At 39.6% G+C, this 21,522-nt stretch overlaps 2 protein-coding genes across 2 annotated transcripts; one reads left to right on the forward strand and one right to left on the reverse strand.

The window, feature by feature from the left end:
• The first annotated feature begins 750 nt into the window (after positions 1-750).
• On the forward strand, positions 751-14,201 carry ccnjl (cyclin J-like). The gene is made up of 6 exons (XM_027148403.2): positions 751-1,332; positions 1,678-1,771; positions 5,088-5,298; positions 10,486-10,785; positions 10,954-11,113; positions 11,512-14,201. Exons 2-6 carry the CDS (start codon positions 1,703-1,705, stop codon positions 11,987-11,989), a joined length of 1,218 nt encoding a protein of 405 aa, XP_027004204.1. The 5' UTR covers positions 751-1,332; positions 1,678-1,702; the 3' UTR covers positions 11,990-14,201.
• Positions 14,202-16,003: 1,802 nt separating this feature from the next.
• fabp6 (fatty acid binding protein 6, ileal (gastrotropin)) lies at positions 16,004-18,938 on the reverse strand. The gene is made up of 4 exons (XM_027149460.2): positions 18,782-18,938; positions 17,201-17,376; positions 16,902-16,991; positions 16,004-16,358 (listed from the first exon to the last, which is right to left on the reverse strand). Exons 1-4 carry the CDS (start codon positions 18,846-18,848, stop codon positions 16,296-16,298), a joined length of 396 nt encoding a protein of 131 aa, XP_027005261.1. The 5' UTR covers positions 18,849-18,938; the 3' UTR covers positions 16,004-16,295.
• Between the last annotated feature and the right edge of the window lie 2,584 nt (positions 18,939-21,522).

Here is a 21,522-nt window from a genome sequence, read left to right on the forward strand (position 1 = left end):
TACATGACATAAAGGTTAGTGGTATTGCACAGGCAGATGTATACGATTTATTTTAATAACAGAAAAATATTCTTTTAGTCAGTGTTTAATTTTCTTGGTATGTGAGGCTTTTGTTGAATATTTAACTTTATTGTGGTGGTATTTTGAGTATGTAAATTTGTACACGTGTATAAAAGGAATGGATTAATCCTTTATAAACACTTTACATTTTAGTATTACGCTTTTCATTTAATCGAAGAACTATTGTATAATTGTAATTTTGGCAGCCACCTGTCAGACTCAATAATGGTGTATTTTAGAACACAAATGGGGGAAAAAACATTTAGCAAAAAAAAATTATCCTAAGAAATACTTAAATATAAATTAAAAAAAAAATTAATAATAATAATAATAATAATAATAATAATAAAAACTATTTCCGTATTGATTGTGCAAAAATGTTAATAAAATTGTTTTTAGTTTTCATACTTACAAAAACCAATGCAAAGTGTATATTCCTACATAAACGTATGAATGAATTTGTGTTCATGGCATTGTTTATAGTCAAGCGGCCATCTAGTGTTCAAACATGGATAAAGCATCTTAAAAAGTCGGGGGCTCTTAATTTGAAACCACTAACGATTGCTCAACTCCATTCATCTAAATGAGATATGAGTCATTATATATAAATCAGACACACTCACACACAGACATGAGTCATTTTACACACACACACACACACACACACACACACACACACACACACACACACACACACACATATATATATATATATATAAGATTTTGATATTCATGTATCAGCAGCCACAATGGGACATACGTAAATGACACTGTGAGACACAGTGAGACATACATGACATACATATGGGATCAGGGATGTTTATCAGTTCAAGGCCCGTGCGCGCGACTGTTTGCTCGCTAGTTGTGCGCGTTCTCGCGTTCCTCAACACCCCCCGCCCTCCTTCGTCCTCCTCATCCTCCTCTTCCGTTAAGCCCCCTCTCTCACTCCCTCTACAGTATCATTAGGCTGTCCGCTCCACTCCGGCCGCTGGGGGAACACCGCATAGGACACACGGCAAGAGAAATATAGTGAAAAAAAACACAAACAGCCTCATACCCATCTTTCTAGCAAGTCCAACTTATTCACAACACACGTGAGAAGGCCAGGGAAAGGAATCTGGCTCTCAACGGAGTGCGCATGAGCGCGTGAAACCGGCTGTTATTTTTTGTGCGCGTGGTGTTTGTGTGGTGCGGCTCCCGAAAATGCTGCGGCTCTGAAACAAAGGGACTCCGAGCGGCGTTCACTGTTCTTAGGAAACGACTGGCTGCGAGGTAAACACTGTGTGTTGTGTGCTTTTAGTGTGTGTGTACGCTTTACTTTTCTTTTTGTCAAGTTGTGTGTGTGTGTGTGTGTGTGTGTGTGTGTGTGTGTGTGTGTGTGTGTGTGTGTGTGTGTGTGTGTGTGTGTGTGTGTGTGTCCTTTTAATACTTGAACCCACTGCCATGTTACTTTTAGAGTACCTTAGACCACAGCTTTGGGTTTGGAAACAATGGTCGCGTTTTTGTGAAACTTATTAACGCAGAGAAAAGTTTAGAAAACACTTTTTTTACACGTGTATCGAAGCTGTTTAAACTTCTGTCATGTTTTCACCCTGAATGCTGGTGTTTTTCTGGAAGGCTGACTGCTTCTCTGGATGGAAAGATGGAAGCAGAGGGACAGTGGTGGAAAAGCCAACTCGCCTCAGATATCCATCAGGCTCTGAGAATTAAGGTAAGCTTTCAGTGGCGGTTTTGGTTTATTACTTATGTTTATTGTTTTATTACTTTATTACGTTTTACTTGTACGTGGTTAGAAGACCAAAGGTGGTAGACTAGTGCTTAAGGTGTTGGACAAGCAGTCGGAAGGTCATGGGTTCGAATCCCATGTCCACCAAGCTGCCACTGCTGGGCCCCTGAGCAAGGCCCTTAACCCTCAGTTGTATTAAAAAAATGTAAGTCTCTCTGTATAAGAGTGTCTGGAAATGGTAATGTTTTCTAAATATGGCATTGTTCTCTTAGGCTACAGGTTAAAATAAAACTGTCTGTGTGTCCATTTATTCCGTCTTTATTGTTGTGTTCTAATTTTGTTTGTCGTAAAAGCTGGATGATTGTTAGCTTGGCTTGATCTGATTTCCATCTGTCTTTGAAGCAAAGGTGTGAAATCTTGCATGTCCTGTAGAAAAGGGTCACTGAGTGGACAGCAGTCCTGCTTTATGGATCACTAAATACCAGCCACTGCTCTCATTGTCAGCTTTAGGAATGGGACAAATCTAACTTCTCAGAAACTTTATTTATTTTTATATATAACATGTTTTTCAAATTTATACCGGTACAGAGATCTACAGCAAACCATGTCCTGTAGAAAACATCTGTGTGTACGAGGAAAGTTGTTCTCTAATAAACACAGACGCATTTATATGGTCAATAAAGACCTTCATGCGTAATTTAACAGGGATGTTGATGAATTAGGACGTCTGATATATATGAGAACTGTGTTTTTTGTTTTTTTTCTGTAGGCCTGAGCTTGTCAGCTGGGCTTGTGTTTAAGTTTGCTGCATGCCAAGAGCAGTGTGAAGGCTAGAGTGTGTGTTTTCTTAGTCTGGCCTGTTGTCCATGAAGTAGACATGTGTGTCGTTGTCTTATTGTCTGGCCTGTTTATGAGGGGGTTGTATATCAATCCAACATCCGGTTGGGAATGCAAAGTGGAAGCGGTCTGTTTGTGTTTGTTTGTACTTGAGTTTGACTATTAACAAGTTTAATTGTTGCTACTAATTGTATCCAGTGCTAACAAAATGTCTATCCTGTAACTTCTCCAGAAGGATTGTCTAAGCAAGGATGAGGAACTTTTTTTCTTTCTTTTTTTTTTTATTTAATCAACTAGCTTCAGAGTCAGCTAAGGAATTGTAAATCATATATATACATTTCATATATATTTTGTGTGTATGTGTATATACATATATATATATAACTATTTCAGGACTTTAAAGACAGATGGGTAATGCATGTGTTTATATTATGATCATATAATTTTCAAAATGTGGCCTAATTTCGCATTTTGTAATGGCTAGTTTAGGGGGACGTAAGTAAAGCGGTGTTTATCTTGAAACAGGGTTTGCATTTAACGATTTGACTGATTTCAAGTCTCTGCTGGTCTTTTAAACTGGCTCCATTATTAACTTCTACTGCAACTTCATAGGACTAAAGGAAAAAGACACAATGCCGAGGATTAACACACACTCGATGTGAAAAATACCATAAAAATGAATGTCGCTCTTTTGTGGCAAAGCTTTCTGTCACAGATCTAAAGTTCAGAAGTGATTTGCCGGCTCATGTCTCCGGGCTCCGTTGTTTTTTTTACAAAAGGTTTCTGTTTGAGTTGTCTTCTCTGTCACTAAAACCCCTGTACAGAGTTTAATGCGGCAAATTGAAGCCGTCTATGCGGCTATTCGTAAGAGCCGGGTGGAAACATACACATGATTCATTGTTGCTCAACTGGCAGTGTGCTGAATCAGAATAATCTGTGCTCTTGTGTGTATTATTCAGGAATGAACTGCAGAATTATTGACTTTATCACTGCACAGATCAGCAGAGGTTTGCGCTGTGTTTTGCCATGCCTGACTGCTTGACCGTTTCCCCCCTGCCGACACTGTCTTTATTGCCTTCCCCCGTTTCTTAAATTGTTGAATTTACCGGCTTGTCTGCACATGGCTGTAATGAGAAGCAGCCCTGTTTAAATGGTGTTTAATTTAACTTTGCCAGATTAGACTGACGGTTTTATTTACTGACGAATGTAAATGTTTCCAGCAAACTCTGTAATAAGTCTGGTATGTTCATTATAATTGGTGTTACAATGCATATGCTGTCAACTTAACAAGACTTGAGCAGTTAAGCTTTTGCTTGTTTTATGTGCCATTTAAATGTGTGAAAAGCCCATTCCTGATCTCACCTGCTCTGGAAGCAGCTGAGTGGAAACAAACATGACAAAGAACAGCGATTTATTGAACCGGTTTGGCTGGGTGTACTTCCTCTACTTTTTGCCTTTATATTTTATCTCTGAATTCTGGTGAGTTCTCCTCAGTAACAGGGTTTTCAGGCTAAAAACGTATAAGCAGCCTGTAGCGGTGTCGGGATGTGGATTTGACCTACCTCTTTTTGAATTCAGAGAGAACGGCAGCTGTAGAGTCGCCTAAATTGCAGACAGCCGACACACAAAAAGGGCTGCTTGAGAGGATCGAGGCTCAGCCCCTTATGCCCTGAGGGACAGATGGCTGGGAGACATGGTGGCTGGGCCAACAGAGCAGAGGAACCAGTGCTCGTTCAAACAGCTATCATAAAGTAGCCTGATGTGCTGGAGAACATCAGAGGACTCAGTGTTTATTACGCTTATGATTGTGCTTCTAGTGGGCGAGTATGTGAATCTGCTGAGGTCTCACAACAAAATAGTGATTGTTGTAACCACACAACATATCAGAGTGGGACAAAAACACGCTTCTTCACACGTTCGCACAAAACAAAGTCCTGTGTCTTGAAGGCTGTGAACGTTACAAAGTACTGATGCTGGAACCGCCTTTGAATATCTAAAAGAAACATCTCCTTATTGAAAGCTTTTTATATATCAGTTCCTTTTCATCAAATCTCAGTAGTTAATTAATAAAAATTAGGCTAGATTATTGGCTTGGGTTGGGTGAGCAGCCTCCATAAAAATCCCTTTATTAGATTTTACTTTAGAAATGCTGACCTGTTAGAACAGCACATGAATATAAACCTGGTATTTGTCTTGTCATCAATCCTGTTCGAGAAAATGAATCTATCTGCCAGAATCCCACTTAATTGTTATTTATTATCTTATTGATAGACTGTGACTAACATGGGCAATAAAACTTTGTAGGATCTCTGAGGTATTTGTATTAATTTTCTCTCCCAAATGATTTATTGTTTTGTGGTATTTTTTCTGGACACAAAATATTTTTTATACCATTACCCAGTACTAATTTCTTACTTACCTTTTCTACTTCATTTCTTACTTTTATTTCCCTGTCTAACTCCAGGAGCTGAAGTTACCTACATACCACGCTCACTCGCCTCAGATTGGCATGAGGCGCTACTTTGCTGACCTGCTCGCCGTCCTCAGTAATCGCTACCAGTTGTGCCCCACGGCACGCCACCTGGCCGTCTACCTGCTCGACCTCTTCATGGATCATTATGACGTAGCAGTGAGACAACTTTACGTCATCGCCCTTTCCTGCCTTCTCTTAGCCAGTAAGTTAGCTTCTGTTCAGTGTTTTCTTCATGGATGTAACACGGTTCATGACTGAAATGATGGAGAATTTGTTTGCCACATTTGTAGGATCGAATAAATCATCACAATTTTATTTCGCTGCTCACAAACGAAATCAGTGAATAATGACGTCCTGTACTGTCCATTTTTTGTCTTTGTATTCTGCAGACGTCAGCATTTGCTGCTGACTCACAGACTGCTGCATTGTTTTTCATGACAGCTGTGCACTTTAGAGACTGTGGCCTTCGCCGGACCCCACAAATCTCTGTTAGTCACTAAAGAGGCATTTATTTATTTATTTATTTATTTATTTAAAGAGCACGGTGACAGTAACTGAGTTTAAGGTGTTGGGATTATTTGAGAATGTCACACACACACACTTTGCGGTGTGACCACAGAGTCTGATCTCCTAATGAGATTTACTACTCAGGAAATTCTCAGGCCAAAAGCAGCTGTGTATCAGTGTTTAAAGCAATGCATTGAGGTGCATTATCAGTTGCAACCATGTCTCTCTACATGCAAACAACTTTATGAAATCATCCCCTTGTCCTGTCTGAAAAATGTTCATTTGGAATCACATTTCTACATCTTGGCAGAACAGTTTAATATTATGAGTGCAATTATTATTTTTTCACATATATTCTATTATATTTGTTTATTTAAGCTTTGAGATTTTCTTTGCCTTTATACTTCCCACCCTTACAACCCAAACCAAATGTTTAGAGTTTTTACAAAATCTGTAGAGGTTCCAGCTGCAGTTTATATCGGTGTCGTTTTATATTACCTACGTTGCACTAGGCGCTTGACGCTCCGGTTACTGATACAGTGAAGTTTTTATTACGAGGATATGGTTATTTCACATAAATAAATGGGTTCGTCTTTGGGATAGAGGGCAACATTTGGGTGGTTTGTTGATGGTGGTTTGGGTGGTAACTCTGGTCTGCAGATGTTCCACAACATTAAGTACAACTACAAGCAGATACAAATAATATAAATTCTTTGTGGAGAAACAGTAACTCTTTTGTGTGTTGACCTGCGTCACGTGTCGTTGATTATTCTCTCATAGCAGTCTGCCTTCAAATCTTTACTTAGTATTTTATCATTTATCAACAGTGGCTTTGTTAAGAATAAGCATTGTGAAGTATTTTTTCCCCTTTAAACACACCATGTTTTGCTTTAAAGATGACTTTGTTAGCACAGGATCTTTGTTTCATCCTCCTGTTATTTATGAAGGTGCTTCATTTCAGGAAAAGGGGGGTGTTTGTGCTGGCTGGCAATTGGCACTGTGCAGACATTAATTAATTGCCCAGGTCTGAATGAGTAATGACCTTGCTGATGCTCTGGGTTTAAAGTATCCCTCCTTTTTTCCAACTCATTGATTCGGTCTGCTGCTGCAGCCGCTATTGTTGCCTTGCTTTCGGCGAGTCGGGGTATAGAGGCCTGCTCCAGGCCCAACCCAGGGGGAGAAAAGGCTTGGTTTCCATTCAGGCCAAGGACATTATTTGTTTTGACAAATGGAGGGGAATTGCTCACATTGAATTGAACATTATGCCTCCCAGAATCCATTATGTACACCTTCCATGTCAGCGTGCGCTTTTAAATTCGGGTTTGTTCTTTATTCTGTGTTTCAAACCAGGCCGAATATTTAATGGAGGAAATAGTAAATTTTTTGGAAGGACACAATTTCGAAACCATGAATCAATCACAATTAGTGCAACATTCAAGGGTCACTGTTCATTCAGGCCAAGAAACACAAAGCTTCTTGGAATCAAATGTTTGTGTCTTGGTTCACCTGAGCTGGTCTCTTTCTAAGGAAGTCCTTTGCTTTTAGTTGGCTCTTTATTCTAAACACTCGTTCCAAGACGATGTAGAGGGAAAAATTGTAATTAGCCTTGATGCTGAGTCTAAGCAAGTACTAGATAATTACAGAACTAATGGACTGCTCTTAGAGCTGCTGTTTTGATACTAGTGCTTGGTTTGGGGGACGGATAGATGCACTCTTGTGCCTGGTGTTATCAGCTGTGTGTGAGGGGGAGGAGAGCAGCTCATAGCCGAAAGCAGACTGAATTTCCTCTCAGCAACACATGAGGTTTGTGATGCTAACATGTTTAAAGCTTGTGTCAGCGCAATGTCTGGAAAAAGGAGTGTCATTTTCTTGATCCAGAATCCAATCAGTGAGTAAGCAACCCCCCCCCCCCCCCAACATTTATGTATTCTTAGTATTTCCTGACTTGAAGGAAAACATCAGCATGACAACTTGATAACGTGACCACCCTTTTTGTTAAAAATGTTCTCTGCTTTTTTTTTTTCTGAGAAAGCAGTGGAGTGTAGCACATCCAGGGCTGCCTTGCTGTGTCCTCTCCTCCCTCCTTCCCTCCTCTGGCCTGAGAGGAAGGGGGGAGGGCCGAGTAGCCTAGAGGGTCATGTTTGAACTGAAACACACAGCAGGGCTCCTGATATTCAGATTAGTGTGACGGACGTTCCCCTGAGGTTTGATGCTAATGAAGGGAATTAATACGCCACAGATAATTGAGAAAACAAAGCCTTGTATGCAGGCCGCAGATGCTGGTGTGACATTGTTAAAAAAGATGTCTGAATGTAAAAACGGCTTTAAATGTACAGAGGTCACTGGCGTAAATGTGGAACTGTAGGATGGCCTTAAGTGAATTAAGAAACTGAAATCTAACGTTTTAAATCTAAAGTTTTTTCCCAAAATGAAATATCCGTTTTGACAGAGCAACACTGAGGGGTTTTTGTGCATTTTAATGGATTACCTATTTTGTCCCTGTCATCTTATGAACCTTTTTTTTTTGCTTTTTTAATAAACATCTAAGCAATTAGTTAGATTAGAGGTGCTTACGCCATGCTGTTGGAATCTGTTTTCATCAAAGAATGCAGATGTGAGCACCGCTTGTGGGGAATTTTATTGACCCCCTGCTCCTCGGCTCAGGTCCCCTTTATACCCGCTACTGATCTGAAGACAGGGGCCCTCTGTGAGTGCACAAGCATGAGCTGGGGAGGTCAGGGGTCATGCTGCCTTTATTATTGTGGCATCCAAATGCAGGGGAAGTAATACAGGAGACTATGAGTTTGCAGTAAAGATATTAACACCTAGCACAAAGGGAGAGAGGGCACGAAGGGAGGGGTAGAAAGTGAGGCGCAGGAATTCCATCGAAAAGTAGTTCTCACTGCAGGGGGTGGGTGATGCATGTAAAATATTACAGCTTGGCTGTTTTACAAAATCTGGGCTAACATACACATGCACGTTTTTGTAGAAACATGATCTGAAAATGACGGCTAAAGAGTGTTTTTGTCTTCGCTGGAGTCTTTTACAAACTTTAGGTGGCCCATGAAGAATTTTAACAGCTGTGTGAACGGCACCGAAAAACAGCCCATAGAACAGAACGCACAAAGAACTTTATAACACACTATTACTCGTGTGCAGGACCACAATCCAGTCCGGCGCCAGCACTAAATTAGCAAAGGTTCTTAATATCCTATTAAGAGGCTTAGTATAAAAGTTTCCAAACCGTACCCACACCCCATTTTAACCAGCCCTTAATCTTTATTCTGTACGTCAGTTGGATTTTAGAGGCCGCCAGACATGTAATTCCTGCCTAGCAGGCGAGTACAAATATTTGCATACCCTTAGGACACACCGATGAAGACAAAGAAATTTGATTTATCACAGCAAGACATTGTGTGTCGAGTTTCACAGATTTTTCCTTCATGAACTCGAGTAAGAAAATGTTAGAAGGAGATATGACCCACTTCAAAGTTTGTATCCTTAAAGGCTTTACTTGTAATCCGCTCTGAGGGCTGAGAGACTAATTGTCCAACTTTTTAGAGTTGTTTCCTTTGTCGTCCGTCTGCCTGGTAAAAGACGCCTCATCACGTCTGATTTTAAACATGCAATGTTTTTATTAATACATTATAACGTACAGTAGATGCCTTTTCCTGTTCTCCAAACATCATGGAGGGAACACTGTATGCTTACTGCTTCTAGTTAGTTTGCTCTGTAGATTTGCTCGACCACAGTACAAATGGTGTTTAAGTTCCCACCAGCGTGTCATTTACACCAGTATAGCGACCACCACCACCACCGATTCTGTCATCAAAGGAATTTCCAGAATGCTCCATCTGCTATGTATCGTACTCATTTCACCATCAAAAAATTTGCATATGGATATGGCTTTCAGGCGCTATCTTATCTGGTCGTAGCGGCCGGACATGAAAGCCGAATCTGCACAGGCATCCTGCATTTTATAAACACACCGTGGTATGTGGAAGGAATGAGAGATCTGGGCTCTAGTCTCCATGATAATTACTTGTTCAGGCTGGCAGACTGACATCTCCGAGATTGTGATGCCTGAAATGCCAGCAGGGAAATGTGTGAATGGAGGTTCAGAGAAATGAGTATCAGGTCTGCTTTTTCCCATCCAGTAATCACAAATGTGTTCGCCTTCTCTGTAATTATGGTGTTTTTATCCCCTGTGTAATTAACCCTGTCTTGGTTTTCCCGAGATCCTACTGGTAATGTGATGAGGCGTAAAATAAATCTGTTTTCAAAATTTTAATGATGGACATTTTCGTAAAATCGGGAGGCAGATTTAATCGCCTCATTTGCAAGCCAGAGGTGACCGTGGCATGGGGAAATCTCCTTGAGCTGACACGAAGAACCTTGGGAGGAACCAGACTCAAAATAGAACCCGATCTCTTCAGGGTAACACCCAATGATGGGATTATAAATCATTACAGAGTATACACACACAGGAGGGTTACAGAGCTGCATGTACGCCTGTGTTCACATTACAGACTTCTTTGCTTAGCTTTTGTTTTTTGTTGTGTTTTTTCCCCCCATGAGAGTTCACATTAACTGCCCTTAATTTGTACACATCCGTCCCCTGAAATTTTCTGCTTGTGGACATTGATTTCAACTTATCACCAATTTCCACATCCTTAAGTTTAATATAGTCATTGTTGTAGCCGTCTTTCGTTCTGACTCACCGGTGACCTGATCTGGATGTAAAAGTGGCTGAAATATGAAAATATCAGATTTTTGTGTCCATGAAATCTGGGTTTCAATGTGTTCTTTGCTAATGACGTTCTGAGTACAGTTAGTTTAACAGTTTTAATGTCTCCTCCCCTTCCCACTTCTCTCTGTGTAGGTAAATTTGAGGAGAAAGAGGACCGTGTACCTAAGCTGGAGCAGTTGAACACGCTGGGCTTCATGTGCAGCCTCAACCTGGCCCTGAATAAGCGTGACCTCATCAAAATGGAATTGCTGCTGCTGGAGACTTTCGGATGGAACCTGTGCATGCCCACGCCGGCTCACTTCATCGACTACTACCTCCATGCCGCTGTGCAGGAGGGCGACCTGCACAACGGCTGGCCATTGACCTCTCTGTCCAAGACCAAAGCCTTTATGGACAAATACACACACTACTTCCTGGAGATTTCCCTGCAAGGTGAATTAAGTTAAAGATTGTGAGCATTACTTGTATTGAAGTAATAATTCTATACATTTTATTTTCCTAAATGGGAAGAAATATTTTAATAGATATGATAGATCGATGGCACAAGGTCAGTGACCCTCGTTTCATCCAGATGAATACTTTGGTTTTTTTTTGTCCCAGATCACGCCTTCTTGGGCTTCAGACCCTCGCAGGTGGCAGCCGCTTGCATCGCAGCCTCTCGTATTTGCTTACAGATTTCCCCGAGCTGGACCACTGTGCTCCACCTGCTCACGGGATACTCCTGGGACCACCTGACCCAGTGCATCCAGCTCATGCTGCTGTAAGAACATGCCAAATATCAAATCGCAACATCAGCACAGCAAACTATTGACGAGTGCTTTTTTCCAGTTTCTTTAAAAATGACCAGTCTTCATCAGCTTATCTTTAGAAAACCTCCTGATCCCAAGAGTGTGTGTAGAGCATTGTGTGTGTAGAGTGTGTGTAATGCTCTTAAGAAGTGTAGTCTGAACAGTTGACTATAGATGCAGCTGTTTGTTTTGCAGTTGATTATTAATAATCATATTGCACTCAGCGCATTTCTTTGACCCAGACGGCTTTACAGAAACAAAATAATAAGGCAGAAGTAAAAAAAAAAAAGTAGAAATTGTGACATCATGAGTCTTATTTTATAATAAGAACAGCGTAACTGTTTCCTAATTGTTGGTGTTTTTTCTATAGAGCGCATGATAATGACGTGAAAGAAGCGAACAAGTCCAAGTCTTCACCCTCGTCCAGTCAGAGCGCACCTCCTCAAGCTCACGCCTCGCCTGGCCCTGCTCCCTCGGCTCTGCAAAGACACCCTGCATCCACCTCACAGCAGCTCCTACTCCAGACTGGCAGCTACCCGCCACTCTCGCAGCACTCCTCTGCTCTGGCGCAGCTGCACATGCTGGCTGAGTGCCAGGCCATGGGTGCAGTGAGCACGCGGGAATACCTCCAGCCGCACCAGGCTAGCCTGCTCTCTTCCTCTATGCCGACCGCCTCATTTCCTTCTTTCCCTAGTCTGGCACCGGGGCTGTGCGGCTTGCCCTTGCAGGGACCCATCTCCATGCAGGTGGGCATGGCGGCAGAACCGCGGCCATGCGTGAGCCTCGCTTACGCTAACAGCTACCTGGGCTCACACCACAGCTTCACCGCCGGATGTTTCGACAGGTGACGCCAGGAGAGGGAGGGCAGACTACACTCGGGGCGCCCGCTGTCCTCCACCCTTCTCTCCTCCTCCCCAGCGCCATCTACTCTCAGCCAGAGGCAGAGACTTTCTAAACAGAAGGCCCACAGTCGAACAGATCCATCAAAGGTCATAGTATTAAGCTGAAAGAACCTAAAGTGTGGACCTTCTGTGTTTTATTTTTTTGTTTTTTTTTTTCTTTTTAAACGCCTAAGGTGCCTGTTGCTCTGCCCATTTTGAGAAAAAATCTCAAAAGACTACACTATGCCCATGTGGGTATGTGGGCTAATTCAATCTGAGACCGTGATGGGAGGAAAATTGAATGCCAGCTCTACAGGATGTGATTATCAAACACTTGGAAACGTCCCACAGGGGCATTTTATTTCCATTCAAAGCCTTAAGAAGGGAAAAGGTGGAGATCAGGTTCCAAAACTTTTTTTTTCTTTTCCCACCTTTCTTTTCTTTCTTATTTTTTTTTTTTAATATATGTATAAGTAAGGCGTCCTTGAAATTTCACACTGGAATTACTGTGTCGTCCTTGATGCTGCTGCCTTAAAAGTCAGAAAACTCTGGCTTTGTGACCAAGAAACCTGTCTCCCTTTTGGTATCGTTTACAGTGACTAAATAAAACACATATCAGGGATGCACAGATTACTTGAAAGAAAAAAAAATGCCATTGAAAAATACCAGCTGATGTTTGTATGATGTGGTTACTTTCTAAATGTGTTTGTTTGATCTGCTTTAAAGGTGAGCATGTCTGTGAGCAAGGTTACTTGCAGCTTTTGGTTTAGAGCCCCATTCCTCTGGTCTTCCTGCCGACAGATGGAGAGGAAATCCCGGGGGAATGAGGCATCTGTCCTGTTGCCTCTGTGGCTCACGCTGGAGGAAGCTGAGCTTTACAGGCTGCTTATCCGTGTAGAGGGGAGGGGGGGAGAGTCCTTGATTCATCCATGTTAAGCTCACTGCCATAGAAAGATGACTTCATTGTCTTTTACCTCATCCATTTAGACATGCAAATGACCTCACACTACTGCTGTGAAGAATGACTGGCAGGCAGTCAGTCAGTCAGTCAGTCAGTCATTCTCCAGTCACATCTTAGGAAACTGTGGACACATTTATTGTATTTGGTAGATTAGAGAATATTTTACCATTACATAATCAGCTATACTACTGATCTATCGGTTTGGGGAGATCTGCTTACTTGCGCACACGTGGGTGAGCTCAAAGACACTGTGATGGGTAAAGACAACAGGGATGATGTTTGTTTTCTGCAATTCCTTCCTTTTTATTTGATTTTTTTTTTTCTCATTCCAAATGGTTTACTTTGTTGTGAAATTCCAAGCAAAGCTGAATATTCACGAATCAGACCCATTTTTACAGAACACGGAAGATTAGACTAGCTCTGAGTCCATTTATCTCAGGTTTTTGTTGGGTTTTACAGGGATGTCGACCGCACAACAAAATCAACTAGCAGCAAGACCAAAGTGTCTGCGTGATGTCCTGCTAAATTATAAGCTTTGGAACCACTTTACTGGGCTTTGGATCCAAATCGTCCTGTGATGGTCCTTAATCTTGAACTACCTCAATGTATGCTATCGTTTTTTTGCAGGACTTCCATTTTAATTGATGTTCTTTTTGACTGGTCATGAGCTCCAGGATAGGTTTTTTTAATCCACATTGCATTTTATTCCATTATTTTGTTTTTTGTTTTATATATATATATATTTTATGTTGAAGTCTCGTTATTTAGGTAGATGAATTGTTCACTGTAACGGATATAGGCACTGTTTTTGTATTTCAGTTCATTGTATTTTAGTGAAGCCCCTGTGTGCAATACCTAACCAAGAATTTCACCTGTTACTGTATATCTGTTACTTTTTCTTTTTTTTAACTTTACCACTGTATTATTTTTTTTTTTATTTTAGCCATTAGTGTGTTTTTATAATGAGCTATTACTGCTTGAAGGCAGTGATTTCTTTTTTTTTTTTTTAAACGGTCCACTAAGAAAATGTTGCATATTGCAACCGATGTCTGCTAAATCAAGACGTTTAGTAGACCATTGAGTACTGATAGTTCATTCAGTGGTCTATGGTTTTATTTAAAAGCCTGTATTTGTGTAGGAGATTGAGGCCAGTGGAGATAGGTGTGGGGGGGACATGCCATTTGGATATAAAATCCCAAAAAATAAAACAAAAGAAAAAACAAACAGCAGTGTCTTTTTTTTTTTTCTTCTTCTTCTTCTTCTTCTTCTTGGTTGTATACTGTACTAATAGTAAAAGCAGTTCATTTGCATAGGTCACGTGGTGTTTAATATGAATGTGGAGTCGTTGCACATGAAAAGGTCGAAAGGGAGTGGGGAGATCTCTTCCTTTAGCCCCACCTCATAAAGTAGTGCCCGCCCTCCATCCCTCTGTCCCTCTGTCTGTTGTCTGTCTGTCTGTCTCTCTCTCTCTTTCTCACTCTCGCCCCCTCCCTCCTTCATGTGCTACATACAAGACAATGGAGGAGATTCCTGCTCGGCATGACACTTTTTCCTGTCACTAAACAGTGAATAAAAAGCAGCATAAAGAAAGAGCAAGGGCTAAAGATTTTTTGGATCAAAGAACAGTTAGAATAAACTATGATGGGGAGAGAGAATTTATTCCAAATCATTTCTTAATAATACACTACCGAGGGCAGTGTTGTTAAAAAGCTAAAGCTTAGAAATTCAAATATCTGGGCTACTAGCCAATTAAAGAGTTTATTATTTAGTGCTTGAAAATATATTTTATTGTCAGTTAGGAAAATGCTGCACATTGCAACTGGTGTCTGCTAAACCTAGATGTACCAGTGCTTCCAGTTCTAAGTGTTTATTCAGTGGTCTATAGTTTAATTAAATATAGCTTGTATTTGTGTAGGAGATTGAGGCCAATTGGGTTGGGCAGGGGAAATCACCCAAAAATGTATAACATTAACTGATAATCCTGGTCAAAAAAAAAAATTCTGTTTTTAGACGTCATCTTTTTTTATTCAACGGAATGTTATATATTGACATGTCTTATATCCTGTTTGCTGTTCCAACCATCTGTATTGTTCGAAGGAGCAAATATTTCTGAAGACACTCATTGTGGGATTGTGGAGTGATGTGAGTCTGATAAGGTGTAAACCTGCAGAATGGGATGTCATGCTAGATTAGTGGGTCTGTTGAGAGAGCCGTCTTATCTGAGTAATTAAAGATATTGGCTAGAAGACGACAGAGAGGAAGCCTGGGAGGGAAGGAGGGGAGGAGGGAGCCTCCTTTGTGCGAGTGCTCTGTTGGGGGCACATGTGCAGGCCAAGGGAGGTACACCACATGTCTGAGCCGGTGTGAAGAAAGGATCGAAGGGTGGGGGGCAGTTGGGTAATGGATCATTTTCACAACCTTTGTTTGAACAGCCGAGAGGGGGAAGTGCTGGCACACTTTTAATTATAAGAAAGGGTTACTTCCAAACCCAAACTGAAACACACACTTGCTTGGATTATTGTTTTACTGATTAAAAGCTGTGAAAAAGATGGATAGTTTAAAAGTGTAGAGGATTGGAAATGGAAGTAAATTTAAGTATGTTAAAATAAAAGGATACTAGTCTGAGTGTGTGTTGTGGCTTGTTTTAATTACCCCATTGTCTGTGTCTCTTTACCTTTTTCTTTATAGTTTAAGTCATTTAGGAAATGTCTGATTTGCTACAGTAACCACTTTCTACTAGCATCAAAATAAATAATCTTTGTACAATGTTCTGTAACAAAGAAATCTGCCAAGGATTTAAGCCGGGGTACATCATACCCTCGGGGCAGGAAGGCGTTTTGTAAGTTGACTGCCCTCCAGTGGTAGCCATGAGGAATGTAAAATGTTCATTTGAGCATATATATATATATATATATATATATATATATATATATATATATATATATATATATATATATATATATAAAAATGCTTGTAGAAACTTCTTTTGAACCCTTAATAAACAGATAGAGGCATTCAAGGAGAGGAAAACATCTTTTAGAATTTATTGAATGTACATTATGACGTCATAAAAAATGTAATGCGATCATTTTTAACCTGTTAAAATGGAATGTTTTTTCTTACAGGTGGGCATGTGGTAGCCTAGTGGTTACGTTGTTGGACTGCCAGTCGGAAGGTTGTGGGTTCCAAACTGCCACTGTTGGGTCCCTGAGCAAGGCCCTTAACCCTCAATTGCTCAGTTGTATTTAAAAAAATGAGATACTGTAAGTCGCTCTGGATAAGGGCATCTGCCAAATGCTGGAAATGTAAATTTTAGATTTTCTTGCTGGTTCGGATCATGGTAAGTGGACCTTTAGCTGTAGTGGCCGTGGAAGTCTGTGTGGCAAAGAATGATACACACATTAGCCATTTTCTATGTACAGGGACAATGTTGAATATTGTATATGTAAAAGCAGACATCATGTCAAAAGTGCACCTGATTGAAAAGCCTTATGAATGAAACTTTAAAAGGATAAATGTTCTTTGCCCCCTTTGTTTGATTTCAAGTAGTTTCTCCATTGCATTTAACATGAAGAAATAGCAACATGAATACTTAAATTGTCCTTGAGTTATCAGAGGTAAGAATTTGATTTAACAGAAAAAATGTTGTGTATCTTTTAGAAAATAAATATATAATCATTTAGAAAATAAAAAATTAATTCTAAGCAGTAAAGTTTTTTTTTTCGTTCATGTAAAAGATACACATATTAATTTTTAATATACTATAATTAACAATATGTATAAATTTACTGTTATATGATATTTATACTACATTATATACTTATACTATATAAGTATCATAGTGAAGTACACCTACTTTAATAGTTATCATCTCAAAAATGGATAAAATGTTTATTCGGTTTTTATTCAGTGACGTACCTCAACCAGTTTTCCACCACTGATTTCGACTGTGTGGATGTAGTTAGGAAATTGTGTCCTCAGCTTGTCCCCTTCCAGGGTGACGGTTGCCTGGTGACATTAAAAATATAAAGGTTGATTCTCTTTCGTCTTAAACAGTCAATTTTGTATTCAGTGCTGTGATGATGTCTTGCTTTGTAATTCCCCAGTGGAAGTATAAAGTAGATCTTTAGATCTTGTTCATTTTCTGATGATGAGTTAAAGCAATACTAGTGTAATGCCTTGTGTTATTGTTACCATAGGAATGATTTCAGTCTTACTTTAAACTTCTTTCCTCCGATGGTCTGCATGTCACTCTCCTTGCCGATGATGAATTTGTTGGTGAGGTCGTGGTTGGCTGGGTAATGCTGAGTCCATGTGAACTCATCACCGTTCTGAACCACCTCTGTCACAAGCTTGTAATCACGACCCTTCTCAATCACATCATCAGGGATACCTGAAGTGCAAAGGCACAGACAACTTATTGACCTGCCTGTGTTACAATACTGTGTTAAAATCTCTAAAACCTTAGAGCTATATGTTTTTGTCCTCGCAATAAAGACTGCTTGGACAAATGCTGAAAAATTATATGTGCTGAATAAATTCTCAAAATAAAATAAAACTGGCCTACAGACACAATATTACACTTTTAAAAAGTAAGGAAAAAAATATGGGATTAAACATAAAAAAGGGTATAATATTAGTTACAATGCAAAACATAAAGAATGATAACTATTCTGATGATTTTCTTTTAAGGGTATGCAAACAAACATTTGCACACTAACGCCTATAGCGATTTTTGCATTCACTTTCCCCTACTAGTGCTCTTATAAATCACCTACAAACATGCAAATGCAACAGAAATTTCTATGCAGTATATCTCAGGAAAGTATTTTATGTTCCACCATCCGTTATGGAGAGAAATTCATCAGCTGAAACCTAATCCCTGTAAAACTGAGCACAAAATCCCTGGAGTTGCTTCCCCACATCAAGGTCTTGTGATTTGACCTCTAAGGTCTCACTCTGTCATTGTACACAACCTCGGACTGTCCATAGATATCTGAAACATTGCTAATCAACTAATAATCAACTGTCATGTTGCTATACTGACAAGCTCATGCCAGTTTCTCATTTACAACCTCAAAAAGATTTGTCTGTTTCTCTCCTCACAGACCAGTTTAACACTGGACTACTGCATCTCACTGCTGGCTTGTTTTCAACCTCATAGCCCTCCTTTCACTGGCTTTCTGAGGCTGATTAAAAATGCTGATGCTTGCTAACAAAGGAAAAAAAGGACCAGCGTCCTCCTACTTTAAAGTACTCACACTTCAAACTGCTCCAAAGTCCTTTCAATGCTCTAGCACCTCTCCGATAGACCCAAGGATGCAAGAAATGCAAGCATCAAAGCTATTTTCTGTTCTAACTAAAGACCTACCTCTTCACAAAGTACTTTAATTATACCTTCATTTAGTCTAGAAAAACCCTTGTCTTTCATACAATACTCATACTAATCTTTCTTTTAGACTGATCTTTTAGTACGCTTAGTCCTTGACCTAGTGAGCCAGTATGATGATATAATTATGGATAAAGCACTTCTGTATGTCTCTCTGGATAACGGCATCTGCTAAATCTAAATGGAAATATTCAATGACAAACCAGTAAGCATCCATTTCCCCGTGGTGTCCGTGCTTCCTTTATCTTGCCAACTGATCACCTCCCGTATTGCACTTAATTAAATCCTGTACATCTTTAGCAAGCAGCAGTTTAGAAGATCCCCTTTGTCAAAAGACGCTCAAAAAGCTCACTAGTTCACAAAAATGACACATCACTAATTCACATGTTCCAGGCACAAAATCACTCACTAAGAAGTTTGCAGAAGTCATCGTATCCCTGCTGAGTTTCAGTCTCCCACTTGCCAGAGAAAGCCATGGCTGAATAGAGATGATGTCAATGAGGAGTGAATGGATGGCTGATATTAGAGGAAAGTACTGGTGGATACATTTCATCTGCTTAAATACACAGCCCTTCATGCTGACTCTACAAATTTATGACATGAGCACAGCACTATCATAATCAGGCCATAAACCTGTACAATCGTATGATGGCCAAATAACAAGTCATTAAGGTTTTGACCGTGAGGTTGCTCACCTGCATTACAATTGTGTCTAGAGATATGAAATGAATGACTTCATTTACATTTTGTTTGATAGCTACAATACTGTGTGCCAATACACACATATAATTATGTGTATATGTGTATTTTTTCATTATTGCTTGATTTTTGAGTATTAGCACTGTTAGCTGTAGTTTTGCTTTCAAGCTCAGATAAATGCCATGCAATGCAGTAGGCCTTTATCACAGATTAAATAAAAATACTCCTAATCATCTGCATTCTATACAATATTCTACCAATAAAACATGTTTAACATATTATACATTAAAATAAAAATATACTGCTAGCATTACACCTGCTAGCAAACCTTTGTTGTGGTGTTATCTGCATAATTTACACAATTTAGCCAGCCTAAAGTTAGCTAACCTAGTTAGCAGTTTTATAGCTTTATTCATGTTAAGATAGCTAGCAACATTAGCTACTGGTTTACACAATATCATTTACAGATTAATGTTCTGATTGTTAACCTGGCTAGTTCTTATGAGAACTACTCAAGTGAATTATAGGTACTGCTAGAAAGAAAACGTTAGCTAAGCTGTCATTTAAACTAATGTTAGCTAACGTGAGTTAAGCTCATCATATACTCCAGAACCATATTATACGTTGTGTTTACTGTAAGTTACATATTGTGTTTGAGAAAATGTGTTTACCTGCATAGAAATATAGATTTATTATTGACACACATACATTACATACAGTACAGTGGATTTATTTCCTTCACATAGCCCAGCTTTGAAGGCCAGCACAGAGGCAGCTATAATATAGCATCCCTTGAGCAGGGAGGGTTAAAAGCCTTGCACAAGGGCCCAACAGTGGCAGCTTGGTGGTGCTAGGGCTTGAAACCTTCCAATCAACAACCCAGTGGTAGTAAATATAAAAAATGCCTGCTAGTAGTTAATATTCTAGACTTTATTAATGCCACACATACATTACAGCACTTTTCTTCGCATATCCCTGTTTAGGAAGAGCATGGGGCAGCTATGATAGAATGCCCCTGTAGCAGAGAGGGTGAAGGGCCTTGTTCAGGGGTTCAGTAGCAGCTTGGTGGTGCTGAAGTTTCAATCTTTACCTTCTAATCAACAACCCAAAGCCTTAACCAGTTGAGTTAACTGTTGAGAACCTTATATGGTCTAAACAGCAAATAAATACAAAAAAAACCCCGACAGAGATGGTCAAGCTGGTCTCTTTCCCAGCTGGTGTTATTTTCCAGCATCCTTACTGAACTTATGATTTGAATTTAACAAGTATTTTCCTTACTGTTTACTGTCTACAGTGTAGAATTAGTAACACTAATAGCATTAATTATTCGCCTGGGTTTAGGCATCTGGTAGCTTGCCAGGCTAAGCTGAATTTTTCAGCAGAGCTTTCTTTTATTTCAAGTTAATCCATATGTAACACTTTTAGTATTGAAGATCATTTGTCCTGAATAGACAGATTGTATCTAATGGATGTGACAAAGTCACACTCTTGACAGCACAGGAAGCCACACCTTGACTTGCATGTATTCAGATTCTGAGAAGATTCTACACAGCAGACAGAGAGCAATCTTGTTTCAGTATGTTGTGGATACTCAAGCAAATATTGAATTACTATTGCTAATATTTTGTAATGTCACACATATTCAAAGTGCTAAAATTGAATGTAGGTCATAACAAACAATGTTGTTTTTTTTTAACAGATGATATAATTTTTATGCCATGTTTTCAAGTGAAAAACAGAGTGAGGAAGAGTACACTTACATATCGTCCCTTAACAACACCCAGGCTACCGTACTTTTTGCTGTGTTCTGTTTCCTCAATACATGAATCAGGGCATGTTACATAAACAGAGCTAAGGTCTCAGAATAGTATGTGACCCAGACGGCTGAAACGTGGACTCTAGTTAGACGTGAGAGGTTTTGATTTTTACGATTCAGTAACTGTGAATCACATTGATGTGCCCAATAGTTTTTGTTTATACTTCTATAATACTGAGAAATGAACAGATCTGCAGGCAATAATTACATCTTCAGGGCCTCAAATAGTTGGGAACAATAACTATTGTACTAAATAGTATATCAGAAAAATAGATAGATAGATAGATAGATAGATAGATAGATAGATAGATAGATCTATCTATCTATCTATCTATCTATCTATCTATCTATCTATCTATCTATCTATCTATCTATCTATCTATCTATCTATCTATCTATCTATCTATCTATCTATCTATCTATCTATCTATCTATCTATCTATCTATCTATCTATCTATTATCTATCTGACAAATGCCCTTATCCAGAGCAACTTATGTTTATGTGCATACAACTGAGCAGTTGAGGGCTGTACTCAAGGGCCCGGGGCCCTTTAATCAAACATAGAAAAGTTGCTACCGTTAAATGTACTGAGGAATCAAATATTAAAAAGTGAATGTTTTAACGTGTTTTTTT

This window comes from Tachysurus fulvidraco, chromosome 21, assembly GCF_022655615.1.
Source record: "Tachysurus fulvidraco isolate hzauxx_2018 chromosome 21, HZAU_PFXX_2.0, whole genome shotgun sequence".
Lineage (NCBI taxonomy): Eukaryota > Metazoa > Chordata > Actinopteri > Siluriformes > Bagridae > Tachysurus > Tachysurus fulvidraco.